We start from the raw sequence: 17,842 nt of genomic DNA on the forward strand, positions 1-17,842 counted from the left end.
TCAAGTATAATTTAAATTTTAAGTTCTTGAAGTCCAGGCAGCTAACTCCTCTCTTGCATGAGGTTAATTCAGTTATTCATTTACCTACTAGTTAATATTCATAACAAGTACATAGCAGGTAAATATTTGGGTGCAGAACATCAGCAACAAACACATACCTTGACCCGCTGGCTCTACTCTTGCTACTACAGCCCCTCGTGCTGCTGTCTGCCCTTTCCACACTTCCACATCTGCCTGCCAGGTTCTTTCTGCAGGCTGCTTCCTGGCCAGTCTGCCTGCTGCAGGGCTAAACCCATGGCAGGAACAGGGCTCTGTGCTCACTCTGATGAACCTCAGGGGGCTCCCAGCAGTCTGGGAATCACAGAAAATCCTGAGCTGGAAGAGACCGACAACGATCATCAAATCCAACTCCTGGCTCCACACAGGACTGCCCAAATTCAAACCTTATGTCTGAGTGTGCTGTCCAAATGCTTCTTTTGGCCTCAATGTCCAAATGCTTCTTTTGGCCGCAATAACCCCAGGCAACGCTATAGGCTTGGGGCAGAGTGGCTGGAAGACTGTGTAGAGGAAATGGACCTGGGGGTGTTGAATGACGCTAGACTGAACATGAGCCAGCAGTGTGCCCAGGTGGCCAAGAAGGCCAATGGCATCCTGGCTTGTATCAGAAATAGTGTGGCCAGCAGGAACAGGGAAGTAATTATTCCCCTGTACTCAGCACTGGTGAGGCCACACCTTGAGTACTGTGTCCAGTTTTGGGCCCCTCACTGTAAGAAAGACATCGAGGCCCTGGAGCGTGTCCAGAGGAGGGCAACAAAGCTGGTGAGGGGTCTGGAGCACAGACCTTAGGAAGAGCGGCTGAAGGAGCTGGGGTTGTTCAGTCTAGAGAAGAGGAGGCTCAGGGGAGACCTTATTGCTCTCTATAACTACCTGAAGGGAGGTTGTAGTGAGCTGGGGGTCAGCCTCTTCTCTCGGGTGACTAGTGATAGGACAAGAGGGAATGGCTTCAAGCTGCGTCAGGGAAGATTCAGGCTGGACGTTAGGAAATACTACTTCTCTGAAAGGGTGGTCAGGCACTGGAATGGGCTGCCCAGAGAGGTGGTAGAGTCACCGACCCTAGTGGTGTTCAAAGAGCGTTTGGATGTTGTGTTAAGGGACATGGTTTAGCGGGAACCATTGGTGAAGAGCGAACGGTTGGACTGGATGATCCTGTGGGTCTTTTCCAACCTTAGCGATTCTATGATTCTTTGATTCTTGAGATCTGGCACTTGGGGCTGTGACCACAGCAATGGGTAGTCTGTTCCATGCCCACCACCCTCTGCTGAAGAGCCTTTTCCTAACACCTAATCTGATCCTCCCTCCTGAAGCAGCTCCATGCCGTTCCCTTGTGTTCTGTTGCTGTCACTAGAGAGCAGAGCTCAGTGCCACGAGGCCTCTCCTCAGTGAAGCAGCCACACACAGATGCCTGCTGGTTAGAAGCTTCTAGGAACAGATTTGATTCAAACAAAAAAATATGCTTAAAGACAGAATGATCTGAGAGAAATCACAAATTATTTCCAAAAGGTGATGGGGATAAGACCAAGCCCTCTATCCTCTAAGCTTCCAGCACCAACCCAACAGGATCCATACCTTCAAGCACCCCTGCATGTCTTTATAGTACCATCTGAAGCATGCAACATACACCGCCTGCTGTGAAATCACTGCAGGGATGTAACAGAACCCTAGACTATTTCAGACACTTTGAACTGCTGGCAGCACATCCCACAACATACAATTCCTGCATGAAAGAAAGAAGACAATAGTGCCCTATCTCAGAGTGACAGTTAGGGCAGCCCAGACTATAGATGGATACAGATATATGATCTGTTTTTCTGGCAAATTGCTGGAATCTCCTCATAATTCTGGAAAATATGTAGAGTTACAAAAGGGTCCAAAAAGCCTTCATTCAGCTGTATAACACACCAGGAGGGCTGACAAGTCCCAGTGTGACTCCAGCCTGCCCTGTGCTTTCTGCTTGGCTCCCCTTCCTGCTCTGCCCATGTTGGAGCCATGCTCTCATCTCCTCAGTGGCTTCACCAGGCCTGCTTTGAATCTTCAGCTATGAAAACAGACAACCTTGCAGCAGGAAGGGTGAACAGCAGAAGGAATGGGGAGAGGAGGAGAGAAGGCGAACACATTTTCTTCAAACCTTTCCTCGGTGGGACAGTACGTTCATTTTAATTATTTTGTGTATGCTCTCTCTTTACATCTTCTGTTTAAAACAAAGGTTCCTCACTGGGCAATTTTAGTGCAACAACCTGCAGCTGTAACTGCCAGATCTCCCAGTCATGATAAACACAAGGTTTTATCTAATTATTAGCCGTGGGAGCATCCTGAAGTAACTCCTTTCCCAAACACATTTTTCTTCTTGTTTGTTCTCTCTTAAAGTGCTGCTTTACACATTAAAACAATCAACCTTGTAGCTTTATTCCACCCTCATCCTTCTGTCCTTGCCAATTGTCACTTTCTTGTAATAGGTGAGAATAGCCACTGCTTCTAGCCCTGTGGAAGAAACAGCATTTGCCACACTGTCCTGCAAAAAAAAGCACTAGATGTTCAAACTGAACATCTCCCAGTATGAGAGAAGATCCACACAACCAGAACCAGTCTACTCCACACTATGTCTACTCTCCACCTTTACACATACTGATCCATACTAACAGTTCAGTAATGATGCCAGGCTGCTGACCAGAAAGGCTGCTGGTTTGCAGACTTCTTGTCAAACGTGGGGGGGTTAAGTCACTCTAATGTTTTCAGCTTGCAATTCAATAACCATTCAGAAACCAATTATATCCACTGCAGAAGACAGGCATCAGGAAAGTGATGAATGATGATTTAGGCAACATGTTCTTTTGGGAAAACTCAAGCATATTGTTTCTTTTGCTTAAGGAAAGGTTAACTCAGAAAAATAGATTCTGATAACACCTGAGTCAATATCCTGTCTCGAGCCCCAGTTGTTCTAATTTGTTATAGTTATGAGGCAGAAGTTCTTAATCACTTGGGCATGTAGGAACTCCTTATAAAAATGATTTGTGGCTTCATACAACTTGTTATACCTGCTAGATCTTATTAGAGCAATACAAGCATTGCATTGCCAGTAAAAATTCATAATTAGGACTTCTTTTGAACTATGCATCAGGCCTCTGATGCATAGTTACCGCATACAGATCCTACTATTAAAGCCAACAGACCAACCAGAATGTAATCTTTTTTCATAGGGTATAGAAAGTGGATAAAGATTTTTATTTAATATAAAATAGAGTGACCAGAAGAGCTGTAAGAAGAAGAAATAATCAAACTTTTTCAAGGAAGTTAACTATTTCTTCTTTTATAAATGCTAGCCTCACAAGACAGAATAAGCAACTATAACTCCTGGTGGTAGTCTACATATGCTTCCCTGTCAGCTTCTTTGCCCTGATTACTACACTGAAAGCTGGCATACCAGGAAGGCCAGCACATGAAGCCAGCACGAGGTGATGGAGCCTGCTACCCAGGCTCCCTTCAGAGCAGAAACTCAGAAGGTCTACTTCTCTCTTATGCAAACTGCACCAGACTCTGGAGGAAAGAGGCAGCCATAGCACGGCAATACTGCTCAATCATCAAGGTGCCACCTTTGTGCAAGAGAAGAAAAAACCTTCCTAGACTAAAGAAGGGCTGCCTCATGAGGCCACCATAAAGGCACAGGGTGGAGAGGGGACTGAAGCACCCAATCTCAAGATGAAGTACAATGAATTACCTACAAACCTGTACGCAGACTGATTTCAGCCAGGTTTTTGTTGCAGCACTTGAAAATGCCAGTGTAGTTACAGCCTTCTAAGTAGGTCCTTTTTGGAAACTCGGGGAAAGTTTACTAGGATCAACAGAACTGCAACCAAATCAGGAGATCAATTTTGCTTCACTTACATCAAAGGACTACATCAAACAAATCAGCTATCAAAAGTTCACAACAGTCAAACAAAGTCTTTGATAGCAAAGAATCATTACAGGATTAGCTAACTAATGCACATTTCTAACCATGGAAATCCTCTGCCAGCAGTTTTACAGCCTCTCTAAGGAGATGGGGTGAGATCTTCAAGGCAAAAATGATATCTTAGAAGATTTAAATGATCCTGTAAGAACAACAGAGCTGATTTTTGGATAGCAGGAATTCATGGCTTGTCCAATGGTCTTTCAGACATATCATTAATTCTTACAGGAACTTTTTTGTGAATTATTCTCAGTATAATTTGCTTTTTTTTTTTTCTTTCCCCTTCTCCCCCCAGTCTTATTGCAAATAGCTTCCTTGGTATTTACACAGACTGCTACCTGTGTGGAATCCCAGCATCCAACTGCAGAAACCTATTGCTGCTTCAGCAAAAGCTAGGGCCCCAGAGTAGTAAAACTTTCTTAAGATTTTTCTTCTAAGCATAGAGGGTCATCCTCATCACTGTAATGTAATGCTCTTATATAAACAAAAATTATCTGTGATTATGCATTGAATATTAACATGAAAAAGAAATATTAACATGGAAAAGGCTATAAGATACCTGTCCACTGAAGAAAAGACAGAATGCTCATAATTTTCTACAAGGAAAAGATTAGGTTTTGACTGAAGGTAGTTAGCTTATCAGCAGACCACTTGGATTTACTGTGCCCATAGATGCTGCTGGCCACCCAGGTACCTGAGGCGACCAACAAGGTATACAAGCACAGTACCGACACACACACACATCCAAAGAAATTCACATAAGTAGTTCTAACCATTGCAAAAATTTGGTTTAATCTCAAATTCCTGCTTGCTGTTCTGTGAAGAGTACTCAGGACTCTACCTTCTACTCCCAGCTCTGCTTTTGATGGCATGCCTTACAGCACTCCTTCAAATACACCACAGGCCCTAAATGTTCTGCCTCAGCACACTCCCCAGAAAGCCTGCCTAGCTGGGAAACAGTAGGAGGGAAGACATCTCCTTGGCCTATCTTAGGGTAAAGTGGCTCATTTTCCTCTTTAACAACTGAAAGCACACAAAGTAAAATAAAACCTCCCTCTTAGAAAAGATGTCATGACACTTGGTAATAAGAAAGCAGCAGATCTCTAAACTACAGCACTTGCTGCAATATACTGCCTAAGCAGCAAAGGAATTAGTTGGAGGACAAGGTTTGCATGGAGTCAACCACAGCAGTGGCACATAGCATGCTCAGACAGATCTAAACAGAGACACAATCATACAGGAACTGTCTGGTGGCATTCTGTAACTCTACCAGCTCTTTCCTCAAAACTTATCCACAGCATTATTTCTTTAAAATAAGAAAAAACTCCCAGACATCACAATTCCTCCTCATCTTAAGTGCTTCATTAGATATTTTAGACATTTTGTCTTATCGTATCAGATTAGCTAACTTCTGATAATCTTAATTTAAGCGAACACACTGCTTTGGACAGAAATCAACTGTATTCTTCCCTTCGCTCAAATCACTTTGACCCCATGTCTGTTATACTAAAATTGTAGCATAGGTCATTCTGTTGTGTATAGTTACTAAACACTTTTACAAGTCCTGCTTGCATTTTTTAGAAGATGACAACTTTGGAATAGACTTCCACGAAACTGGAAGAACAGCCAAGGGAAATACTGCCAAGATATCTGTTTAACTAGGTTAAACCTGGATTATTATTACTGTTATTTACATTAAAGAGCATGACTAAAATATCTTTTAAAATGGATCCGATATATAATAGTAGGCTATGCTTAATTCTGAGTTTGCTAAATATGACAAAGAGATTTGAGAATACTGGTGCTAAACTCAAGACATCATGTTTTATATTTTGAAAAGCCACCTTCTTCAAAAATCATAGCTGCACATTTCACTGTGCCATGCTCTTGATTTGGACACAGATACACTGAGAAATATTGGCGGTGGATAAGGCTGGCAGTTCTAAGACCATAATGATCTTCTTGAGTAGAAATGGAATTTTCTTGTTTCCTTCATTTGGCTAAATACACCCTGAAAATTCAAGTGTTTTATCTTTCTCCTGTAGTTTTCATTCATGAAAGGCTCTGTTGCACGGTTTCAGGTTAATTAATTAATATCATAAATGTAAAAAAACCGTACTGTCCTGAAAGGCAAGAGTCTGTGTCACTAAATTAACTAATGAGCACTTACAGCAGACCTCAGCAATCTTGTTTCACACCTATAAAAACTGAGTCTAGCTGATGTCCTCCAACTCTAGCAGTGCAAGAAAGAGAAGAAGCCATTAAAATATATGTGGGTTATAAAAAAAAAAAAACAAACACACTACTACACCTGGGAGTGGGAAACTCTATACTGGTTTTGCACTAGCAGCATCATCCAGTCTCTTCTGTACACAATGCAAATACACTCCACTGCATCCCAGCTCTGGGATGCTGTTCTGCTCTTGCCAGAACTGACCTACTCTGCATAGGTGTCCTCCAGGAAATACAAGTAAGACAAGGGTGATGAACATGTTCTGTTACCATTGCTTCATGCCATAACACTGTAGTTTGGAGACGCAAAGCCCTCTTCTGGCATTGCTGGTACTACTTCTCTGAAAGGGTGGTCAGGCACTGGAATGGGCTGCCCAGAGAGGTGGTGGAGTCACCGAGCCTGGTGGTGTTCAAAGAGCGTTTGGATGTTGTGTTGAGGGACATGGTTTAGCGGGAACCATTGGTGAAGGGCGAATGGTTGGACTGGATGATCCTGTGGGTCTTTTCCAACCTTAGCCATTCTATGATTCTATGATCCAAAGATGAGCCCAAGAAGTGTGCATGCATCAATACATACACACAGAACAAGGCCATCTTTTCTATTTTTTTCTTCTATTCACAATGACACTTTCTGCGGTAATTTTGAGAGAAGCAACACCATCGTTTCACTCTACACGCTCTCCGAGAATAAGGCTTTCTGGACAGGGATTTGAGCAGCTGCTGCTTACCAGAAAATAAAATTCAAACTGCTGGAAGTGGGAGGACAAAGGGGGCAACAAACAACATTTGTTTAAAATCTGGCAGCAACATACCAATTAGATGAATTATGGGATGCATCATCAGGACTGCTCCCTGAAGTGCCATAGGATAGAACAGCCCTTCTAGGACGTGTTGATTTAGCACTGCAAAAATGATCCCGAAGAGCACCGCCACACAAGGCAGAACTAAAGACCCGTTTGTCTCAAAAATCACACTTCCCACACAGCGCTGTTGCTCGCTTGCCATGTATATAAAGGTTGTAACAGTTAATCATTGAGACAGAGATAAATATTTATTCAAGGACTACCTTAACGTTGAATGTTATTTCCTCCATGACGTAAACTCGTTCAGGAAATGCTTTAGCCACCTCCTCCACACTGTTAAAATACTGCACTGGCTCCTTAATATCTCGGTCTTGTTCCAGCAGCTTAAACTGCCCTGAAAACAGATGATAAACAGAAGAGTTGTAAGATATTTACATTGGACAACTGTCACTGTGGCAACTGCTGGCTCAACTTCTTCACTGTTTTCCTCGGTCAATTTTTCCGGTTATTAGCAGCCAAAGTACAAAACGAAAGATTGCAAAGAGCCTTCTGAACCTGCCGTGAAGGACACCCAGTTTCACCAGGGCAGAGCAAAAAGAATGTGAGGGAGCTGCAAATTTTAAAAGATCCTTTCATCGCATGCTGTCTAGAAACAGTAAATAACCATTGAGGCTTCTGTGTTTATGTACTTAAATCACTGCAATAGTATCTGTACAGATAACATGTTCGGCCCCTAATAATAGAAGCATTACAGAGGGAAAACACACCCAGTACTATAAAACCCCAAACAGTAAACACATGTTTTTTTGAAGTATATATTTTAGTGTCATCAAAAGGCTATGAAAGAATGTGAGGCTACTATCCTTTTCCCCCAGGCTTTCCTAACAGTGGAACAGTGTGGAACAGCACCTAGTGCTTAATTCCAAGCTAAGCCCTCTGAGAACTTCAACACTGCAAGAAACCAAATGATACACCTATAAAATCCTTTCGAAGGTGGTCAGCCTCAGACGAGCGTTAGGAGGAATCATTTGTTGCTTTCTCCCATGTTTTCAGCGTTGTGGGAGGCAAGGACCAGCACCAAGGAGCAATTGCTCTTGTGCGTAACAAACACCAAGTTTAGAAGTTTGTTTTATAAATACAGGCATAACAAAAACTCAGGCACATATGTTGCTGTTTCTGTGACAAATCAGCACAGCGATGTCCCCAAATTTAGAAACGTTAACTACCAACATTAACTACTACTAGGCTAAAGGATGATCTCAGTGAGAGAACAGCATAGCGGGCCTCCTTGTAAGGAGCAACTCAAGAAAATGAGTAGAAGTCCAACTAAAATCTACTAAATCCAACTAAAAAAAGGTTTGTGCATCTTCTGTAAATCTTATTTTAAAATTAGCAATGCACCCAGGCACTGGCTTATTGCTCACAGCGCTCAACTTCATGAAAATTCATCCAATACATGTCAGCCACCTACAGAAATATTCCCACTCCTTCAGCATTTTTGTGCACCACACACTGTTTCTCCTACATATCCCACCAGACACGTTCAGAGGATTCACCCGTACCGAACAGCTAAAGATGCTGTCATCATCTCCCATGTGCTGTTTTGCAACTGTTTAATAAATCACTGCACTTCAAAATTCAGCTGTGTGTTTTTCTAACTCCGTGTCTGCTTCCGGACACACCATCATTTGAAGTTCAGCCAAGCCAGCTCAAGTACTTCGGAGATCAATGCTACTGTTCCTGTTGCAGGAACAGGCAAACCTTTGGTCTGACCTGGTGATGTCGTTCCTGTAGTGAACCACACTGCTGTCACACACTGCAGGGATGGTTTCACCACATTAGACCAAAGCTCTGCCTTGGTGCCAAGGAACCTGGGGCTCAAGCATGCCCAGAGCAGAGCAAAGGTTTTAGCTTAGTAGCTCTAAATTTCTACCCTGTAAATTTAATTGTTTCCTGAAGGTATCTAAAAGTTTTAACATAAACAGACACCCAACCTGAAAAAATCCTGGCAACTTCTTCTTTCACAGGCTTTACAGTGCCTCCAACATTAAGAGCAGAAATTTCAGGAGTGATGAGGCTGTGCCTGCCAGGCACTACAGGTAGCCGTAAGAAATCTACAGCAGATGAGCATTTGAAAAGAACCCCTTAGATACTTAGTAGAAATGTATCAGCATCGTGCAGCCCATTTTGGTGCAAAGCAATCAAGGAGGAACCATGCAGACTGCACCTCCACAAAACAAGCAGAGAGGTGCTCTGGCAAGAGAAGCTGGAATCTGCGTTGTTGGTAAGAGACAGAGAGGGAGAGATGAAGGGAGAAGAACTAGGCTTTTTAATCCTCCAGTCACTACACATAGACAGTGTAGTTCTGGTTTTGGGACTTCCCTGTCAGCCACTTCCTAACTCGGAGTCAGATGCACTCTTCAGGTCTGCAGGTCCTCCTCCTTCCAGACACACACATCTCCTACGAAGGAATTTCAGGAGAGTGCACGAACCAAGTGATGGAAGACCTTCACCTACATGTGCCAAGACATCACGCAGCAGCAGAGATTAAGTGTGGCACCAGGGAGTGCCTGATAGCACAGAGAAACATCCACTCTGGAGCACAGAGCCAATGACAGTATTCCATACAGTCACTAGGGATGACATGTTTTCCCATTTGACAGAAGTTGTCACAGTGTTCTCTGTGGGTTAACTACTGGCTGTAGCTCACTCCTATTGCTTTGGAATTGCTCCACAGGGAGCACCATTGCCCCTCTTCAGCTAATGGCACAGCCACCTGGCTGCAACCCTATTTGATTGCCCAATTTGGGATCTAGGGGTTTGATCTGTGAGATTCCCAGCTGCAGTCGCTATTTGAGGCAAACTGTGATTACAATTTATAATGGCATTTTATACTTTAAGTCCCCAGAGGAATAAACAAACAAAATTACTGCAAGTTCTAGAAACCTCAGACAGATCTGCTAAACCTAGTGGTTTAACACCCTTATGTACAGAATGCAGTTGAATAAAATACTGCACAGAAGCTACATAATAGTTGGAAACTGTGATATATTGCAGAGATAACATTTTGCTAGTTCAGAAATAAATAGGGAAATCTTGCTCAAGAGTGGGAACTGAGTTAAGCACAGTGACAAATTCATATGAATAACGGAGAAGAACATCATCTTGAACAATAACATTATCCAATCAATACTCATCCAGCAGTTTGAGTGAGGTCTTTAATACTAGGTCCTCTAGTTAGTCTGTCTGGAAGTGTACTAGTATTATTTTACTATGATTGTGATGTATTTAACAATACGTAGGTCTGGTGGCAACAAAAAGCCAGTCATCCATTACAACTCAAACTTCTACAAAATAGTCCAAAATTCCTCACCACAGAACAAAAGCTTTAGGCTGTCAGCAACTAGGAGAAGGATCTGCTAGCTACTGCAGGCTTGCACATGTTCTTGTAAAAAAACCAAAAACATCAGCTGGAGTATTGCTTTGGTACAAAGAGATGCTCAGAACCATCTATGTAGCTGTCTGTGTCATCTTCCCTTCCTTTAGCTGAGCTGCACAAACACAAAGCTGTCTGTGCCTTCACTGCTAAAATACGGCAGTTCACGAGAAGGCTGACTACAGAGGAGTACATACAGATCCAAAAGCACATAATAGAAGGGCAGCATTAATCTCCTGTTATGAAATCAAGTATTCTGTGCATGAAAGCTGTCAGGACTGGATGTTAAAACGCTTTTCCTTTGGAAAATTCTCTGGATTTTCTATAGACTTTTTTTTTTTGGAATTTATTTCTTCATTGAGAAAGGCAAATTTTCTATTGGGAGGAGAGAAAAAGGGCAGAAGAGTGGCCTGCAAGACACTTTTGAGCCAGATGTCAAGTAAGTAACAGGGAGGAAGCAGACAATTACTTATTATGTTCCTCCCCAGTCTCTCAAACTGCCATAAAAAAAAGAGCATAGCTGAAACACAAGTCAAATGGACATAAGTCTTGACTACAAGCTGAAATGAAGTTTTATTACCCTTCACAACAGACAAGATTCCATCAAGAGACTTTACCAAACTGACAACAAGCTTAAACAAATTACCACACAATTTAACTATGCTAATTAGGAATGTGATAAAAAATTGAAGAAAATCTAAAGCTACACCTTTATAGAACTATCCCCCTCTCTCGTGCTGCTACAGAAAGAAAAATGAAATATTTCTCTACTAAATCAGCAGAGGTTCGGAAGGACCAGAGATTTGTTATATTTGCATGGTCCACTGAGCAAGTGTGGTTACTCCTTTGCAGCCAAGTGCAAGGGAGTAATGAATGACTACTGCAGGCCTTATATCTCTTTATCTCTCAGTCTGGCCTCTGGCAGACAGAGTATTGGAACAATTTCATTCTAGTATATATTATCTACACAGATTATGAAATCTTATTTCCGTGTGAAGGTACTTACAGCAGAGACTGTAAATTCACTACTAAAGGAAATGAATCTGGAAAGATAAAATGCAGAGAAAGAATTAAACCAGGGCTTATCCCCCAGTTTATGGAGGCATTTATTAAAAATGAGTAGGAAGATCAGTCCATTCTCCCTCTTGCCAGAAGCTGAACACTTGTGAGCAGGATCTGCCCTAGGTCATTAACAAGCCCTTCGGCCACTTCCACTGCTCAGGCTCTTGCAAGTTTATGGATGACTGCAAAGCATCTAATTCAGGTATTTCTGCAGTGTAAGGTCTGCTGGTCTTAGCAGCAATCTCCCCTTCATACCCAAACAGCACAGCTGTTATAAATGCTCTGACTTGTATCTCCAAAACAAAAATCAGACTGTTCTGTAAATAACAAGAAAAAAAGTAGCTATATGTCATCAGTAGAAAACATGGAAGATCACCAAAACATCTGCTCAATTGCGTTCGCTGTTAGATGTTTCCCTAAGGAGGCAGGAGTTGTATTGTCTTTCAGCAGCTTTGATTACTTAGCAACTCTCACATCTCTATGTGAGACTACATGCAAAGCCTTGTGCTTCTCCAGAATGTGCAGACAGCACAGCAGGGTAGCCAAAGTACTGCAGAGGTTTATGTTTCATATTATTTGTTGACTGCTGACTGCACTTCAGTATTTCAAAGAATAACAGACTTGAATCAAAGAGAAAAGGCTCTCTGCCTTCCAGATCACCACAATTTAGGAAAAAGACAATTTCTGTCTAGTTTTCCATGCATCAGAATGATAGGAAACAACTCTGTCTTCCACTCCAAAAAGGTGATCGTTGATATAAGTGAGCAGAGTTGAATAACAGAAACCTAAAGAGTAAATAAGAAAGAGTAAAGAGGACAAACAGAGGTAGCTTGCTAGATGCTAGGGAGAATGTCAGTTTATTTCTTCACTTCTCTACTCCATGAACTATGTCATATGCAAGAGTTGTTTCTCCCCTTCCTAATTTTCAGATAATACAGCCAGCCAAGAACTACCGATCAGTTTTTTATTTTAATTGACATTGCCAAAATGTCACTGCATAGAGCCTACATGTGGCATTTGAGTGTTTCAAGGAGTGCTGGTGTAGCATCGGTTGAAGATGCCTAGACCTGAGAGAAGGGAGAAAGACCAAAGAACACTTAGAACATGGGAACGTATCACTAAATCAATAACAAATGGTTTGGCAGACACACAGAAGTAACATTGAGCAGGAAATTAATGCCTTCCTTTGCTTCTGTCATTTTCCAGCTTGCAGAAATCCAGAGCTCATTCCCAGCTCCCCACAGGACAGATGTTTACCCTGGAGTTTAGGTGTTTAGGAGCAGTAGTGCTCCTGGGTCTCCACTGTAGAGGAGACAGTTGAGGCAGGAAAGACTCATTATAGAGGAAAATGGCAAATACAAATGGTACCCTGTTTTTACAGAATACTGTTTTCAACAACTGAGGCAGACCTCAAGTCAACTTGTGCTGACAGGCTCAAAGCTCAGTGCCCAGAGAAAGGACAGGAAAGCTAGCTCCCTACTCCATCTAGAAGGGTTCCTCATCAAAGAAGCTACTGACTCCACCTTGGACTGGAACCTACCAGCGAACTGATGTGGGTACAATTTGGTGGTAAGTTAACCCCCTCATCAAATAAAGAGCAAGGAAACCCTTCCTGGTACAGATTCGCCCTTATCTGTCACACCAACAGCTTCTGAGAGCTATATAAAAAAAGGCAGAGAGGTAGAGTGCAAAGATAGACGTTTTTCTGAGTTATTCATAAGAATTTTGTTAGTGTACTGTAGCCTGCTGAAAGCTACAGGAGGTTATAAAAGGGTAGAGAATACAGCAGGGAAACACAAGACTCTCAGCTTCCAAAGGGTAAGGTCTGGCCCACAAACTAGAAAAGCTACAGTTGAATCTTACATTGTAATCACCATGAAATAGCTTTGAAATACTGTCTCTGCTTTTTAAGAGCCGCCTGTCTATACTTCTTCCTTGAGGGGAAAGGGATAGAAGAGTACTTCCCGTGTCCCCATCTGTCCCCAGTCATTTGGAAATGTTGGGAATGAATTAAAAAAAAAAAAAAACAACAGATGAAAGATGAACTAGGGACATATCTAAGTAAACATAATACAATTAGAATTCATCAAGTGTACTGGAGCTAAACTTATGGCCCTGTGAAGCAGAGGGCAAGGCACAATGGCACATTCAGTCAGAGATTGTGCAATGTTTCATGGGGAAGGAGCCCTTCAGATGAATAGCTTTACTTCTCAGAAGTATTATCAAGATTTTGAAGCCTTAAATGCCTTTATTCCCCTCCGTGTTATGTCTGCTGTACAAATACCCATTCAACCACAGGAGAATGAGTCAAGCATCAGAACCCAGTGAGACATGTCGAAGCAGAGCATCAGCATGCTGACGCACCACCTGCTCATATGCATATGGTTGGAGAGATCAAGGGAGGGAATGCAACCAAGTTTCCCTACACAGCAACACAACGATTGCACTTCTCATCTAAACCTCTAATCCCGAGCTGCTAAAGCAATGGAGACAGTACTGTCTAGCATTCTATTTTCCAAATCTTACTGTTATGACTCTTAAACAGCGTAACAAAGTATCTGATTGTATTGGCGGCATAAGGCAGGCAAATCAGTTCAACTGGTGACTGATGATAGTTTAAAGCAGATTTAAGTAACCAATTATGTATGAGAGGGAAATTTAGGTTACTGATTATGTAAAATGACAGACAGGAAACAAGTCTAACCTCTACCCTTCGTTGAGTAAGTTATTATCATCATAAATGCTAGATTACCACAATGAAATGTTCCATTTTATGGGGTCACGTTGGAGCGTCTGGACTAGTAAGAAGTTCACTAGATTCAACTTACTCACTGGGTTAACATCAATCTAACTCATAATTAACACCATTTCATTCCTTTCCCATATGCTACCAGCAGACACCATGAATGCTCCATACGCAGTTTTCTGTCAGCATTCAAGTTCACACACTTCAGTGGCCATGCAGAGCAGTCTGGTGACTACCGCACTGTCTGACTTTCTTAATTACTACCAAGAAAAGCCATTGCTGGTTTCCTGTTGAACAGTAAGATCATAAACACACATGCATGAAGATGGCATGCTCTCCTTGTGAACAGCAGAGCTAATTCAGACTGCAGCACAAGGCAGCAAGAGCAAGAGAGTAAAGTTATAGAGAGCCCAGCTACAACAATCCAGAGCTTGCATTACAGTGTTGAGATGACTTTATTTACAAGCAGATGTCTGATAAGAAGTTTTCCTTATGTGCTTGCTATTCTTTTCAAGCTGCAGTGGACTGCCACTTACCTCTCAGTTAAGAAAATTCTAAGTCACCAAGAGTTAACTCTCATTACTGCAGTGACAACCAGTATCCTTATGAGAGCCTCTGCTGGAAATGCTTGTCACCATTGACGATCTGAAACGAAGGTAAAGCCAATGTGCCCCTGCCTAACAGATGCCTCCACCAGAAACTGTCCTCCCTATGAAAGGCTAGAAAAAGATGTAGAACCAAATGTGAAAAAGTATGTGACTACAGTTCTTATTGTACTTAAAATCACTTGTCTTTCTGAGCAAATATATCACTTTCATTTATACTTGATACATCAAAGCTGAGTCAGAGCTAAAAGTCAGACCTGAGGAGTGGTGACTCAGTTTAGATATGGGAAACCAAGTTCAGGATCAAACTTTGCCTTGGATGGTATTCAAGTCCCTTAAGAAAATCTTATTGAGCCCAGGAAATTGAACGTTGATTTCCAGTATTAATATTTATTGATAAGCGTATGTTTTTTAAAATAGTAAATTCTATTTTTTTACATTGTTCTGACCCATGCAGATTTTCCTATTTCAGCAAAAGGCATTACATACATTGAAAGTTAAGAGGCAGCACAGGCTTAGTCAGTCTTTAAACTTACTCTTATCTAGGTGATCTCCTCCCAGGTCATCAGTATACAACAGTCTCAAGTCATTACAAGAACAGGGCTGTTTACAATAGATTAACATTTAATTAAGGCACAGAAGAAAGTTATGATGAGAGTAACAGAATAAACTCCTTGTTAACATCTGAAATTAATACTTCAAGGTTCAAGCAGGCTCAAACAGGCCATATTAGAATACCTGTTACAGATTAACTAGATGGGCTGGAGATTTTGTATCACAGCTGCACCAAAAATTCTGCCTTTATCATGGATTTCCTCATTAACATCTATTTAGGCTGATGTTGCCACCAGCAATGATGCAGTTGTAGTTCATAACATGTGACTCCAAGTTCCAAACCCAGCCTTGTCCCTCCCTCAAGAAGACACCTTCTCATGGGAAATCCACATAGGAAGAAGCATTTCTTCCTTTAAACTCTTTACACCTTGGTTGGTATAGCAGACTTAAGTTTCTTGTGCAACTGAAGTATCAAAGAAAAAGTGAAGTGTTCCTTAAGAGCAGCAGTACTCCACAGTCCAAACACAGTTTGATTAGCGTTATTCTACTTTTGGTGTCTCGATATGTTGAAAAAGGTAAAGAGGGATTGTGCACTAACAGTGAGTTAAAGTATTTTAAACACAGATTGTACTTACAAACAGTAGTTCAATATACATCCTTATTACTAATGTCCTCAAGTAAATGAGGATGTTTATTTGAGGTTAAAATAAAAACCAGACGGCATTCAAAAATAATTTTGTCTACCAGTGGCAATGGAGAAATCCTATATGGAAAGATGGAAGAGACACCATTCCTAGAAGAATAACTGAGTTTGGAAAGAGAGTAATCATTTTTGTGGACCAAAAGTTTACTGCACTGAGGAAAACAAACTTTTGCAATTTAGAAACCACCAGGTCCCAGTCTCTGTGCCAAGCCTGCTCTGAACTGTATGTATCACTTCATTTTGTTGATTAAAAATTCAGAGAGAGAAGTGCCTCTATAGGAAGGAAATGAAGATGTGCAGAAATGAAGAAGCACACTTTTGGTCACAACATAGACTTCAGAGATTCTAAACAAGCAACTTCTGAATTTGTACCTTACACAAGTTGCTGGATTTGGAAGTCATCTTTCAGAACATATTTGACAGAATCTAAGTGGCTTTTCCAAATGACATCATACACATTCTTTTACATCTTGTTAAGTCAAAGCTTTTGCTAAAGTAACAGCAATGACTGTTAAGCTTAATCATTAACTTTGTCTAACTCAGCAGCAGCTTGTATTTATTTCATAAACATAATGCTCACCAAAACTCAAGCCATGCCTGCTGTAAAGACACGGCCTGCACTCACAAACCCACCACCTTCTCTTTCTGCTCATTTGCTGACAGAACCTTTTCATCTGACTACTCCCACACTAGAATCTCCATTTCTACAGCCTGACTTTAACTGCATTCATTGCTGTCGTGCTGCTTGAGTAGCCTTTTGTGCCCTTCAGGTTCTGACCCCGCTCCGCGTTACGCAGGCCGTGGTACGAGTGTAGGCCGGTGTGCGGTAGAACAGCCCAGCTGACAAGGACAGCCATGTATGCAGACTGCTGCTGGCAGACATGTTCAGTGCAATAAACAAAGCTAAAGAAAAAAAGCATTCACACAGCAGAAATCTTTAAAATGTATGCAGCCTAATACTGTATACAAAGTGCTTTTGTTTCATGTTCAGGAACAGGTTTTATAATTAACTGAATGGGAAGAGTTTTAAAAACCAGGAACAATGACTGAGTCAGCAGTTCCAGCTTTTGGTAACTCACAGGGCTTTACATGAGGCAGAATATGCATATTTCATTCAGAGTTAGACATTTTTTATCAATGTGGAGAGAGACTTCAGAGCCTGGGCTTGGTAGCCTGAAAGAACGTCTGTGCATTATAGACCGTCTCATTATTCCATAGCTCGTATCTCATTCACTCTCTGAAAACACATAGTTCACAATCTCTATCAGAAACTCAGAATTTCCCCACCCTGCCTCTCAACTTAAATCTACTGAAATATTTCATGCAAATTGTTAGAAGACCTGTTGCTCTAATAGCTCCCAACACTTGCGTATCAACAATAGAAGGGAGAGGCTGTTGCTTTTATTAAGCAACTGAAAAGTATTTTGTTAGGAATGGCTCTTATTTTTTCCTCTCCCTTACCCCCCCCAAAGCCTGGAACAAGCTGTATCTTAGCTTACGTATTTATGAAATGTTTAAATTGGGTGTGAATGCAATTTATTATAGCTCTGACCACCAGCAATTATGAGCAAATTCCGGAGAAAAGTTCACTTTACTTCTGGAACAAATTAGACAACGTATTTCAAACTGAAATGAAGCCAATTTCCAAAGAAACTCCATGTTTACACAGTAGATTCCAGCTTTGGCAAGAGACCTTA

At 41.6% G+C, this 17,842-nt stretch overlaps 1 protein-coding gene across 6 annotated transcripts in view; it reads right to left on the reverse strand.

Moving 5' to 3' along the window:
* GAREM1 (GRB2 associated regulator of MAPK1 subtype 1) overlaps window positions 1–17,842 on the reverse strand; it is a 102,832-nt gene that overhangs the window by 18,665 nt on the left and 66,325 nt on the right. For 5 of the 6 annotated variants that reach the window (XM_419182.7, XM_025147918.3, XM_015282607.4 and 2 more), the window contains one exon: window positions 7,302–7,432. The exons of the other annotated variant lie outside the window; for it this stretch is intronic. In XM_419182.7, coding sequence (XP_419182.2) covers window positions 7,302–7,432 — 131 coding nt within the window. The remainder of the gene's footprint in view (window positions 1–7,301; window positions 7,433–17,842) is intronic. 6 annotated transcript variants of the gene reach the window in all.

Source organism: Gallus gallus, chromosome 2 (genome assembly GCF_016699485.2).
Source record: "Gallus gallus isolate bGalGal1 chromosome 2, bGalGal1.mat.broiler.GRCg7b, whole genome shotgun sequence".
NCBI classification, from domain to species: domain Eukaryota; kingdom Metazoa; phylum Chordata; class Aves; order Galliformes; family Phasianidae; genus Gallus; species Gallus gallus.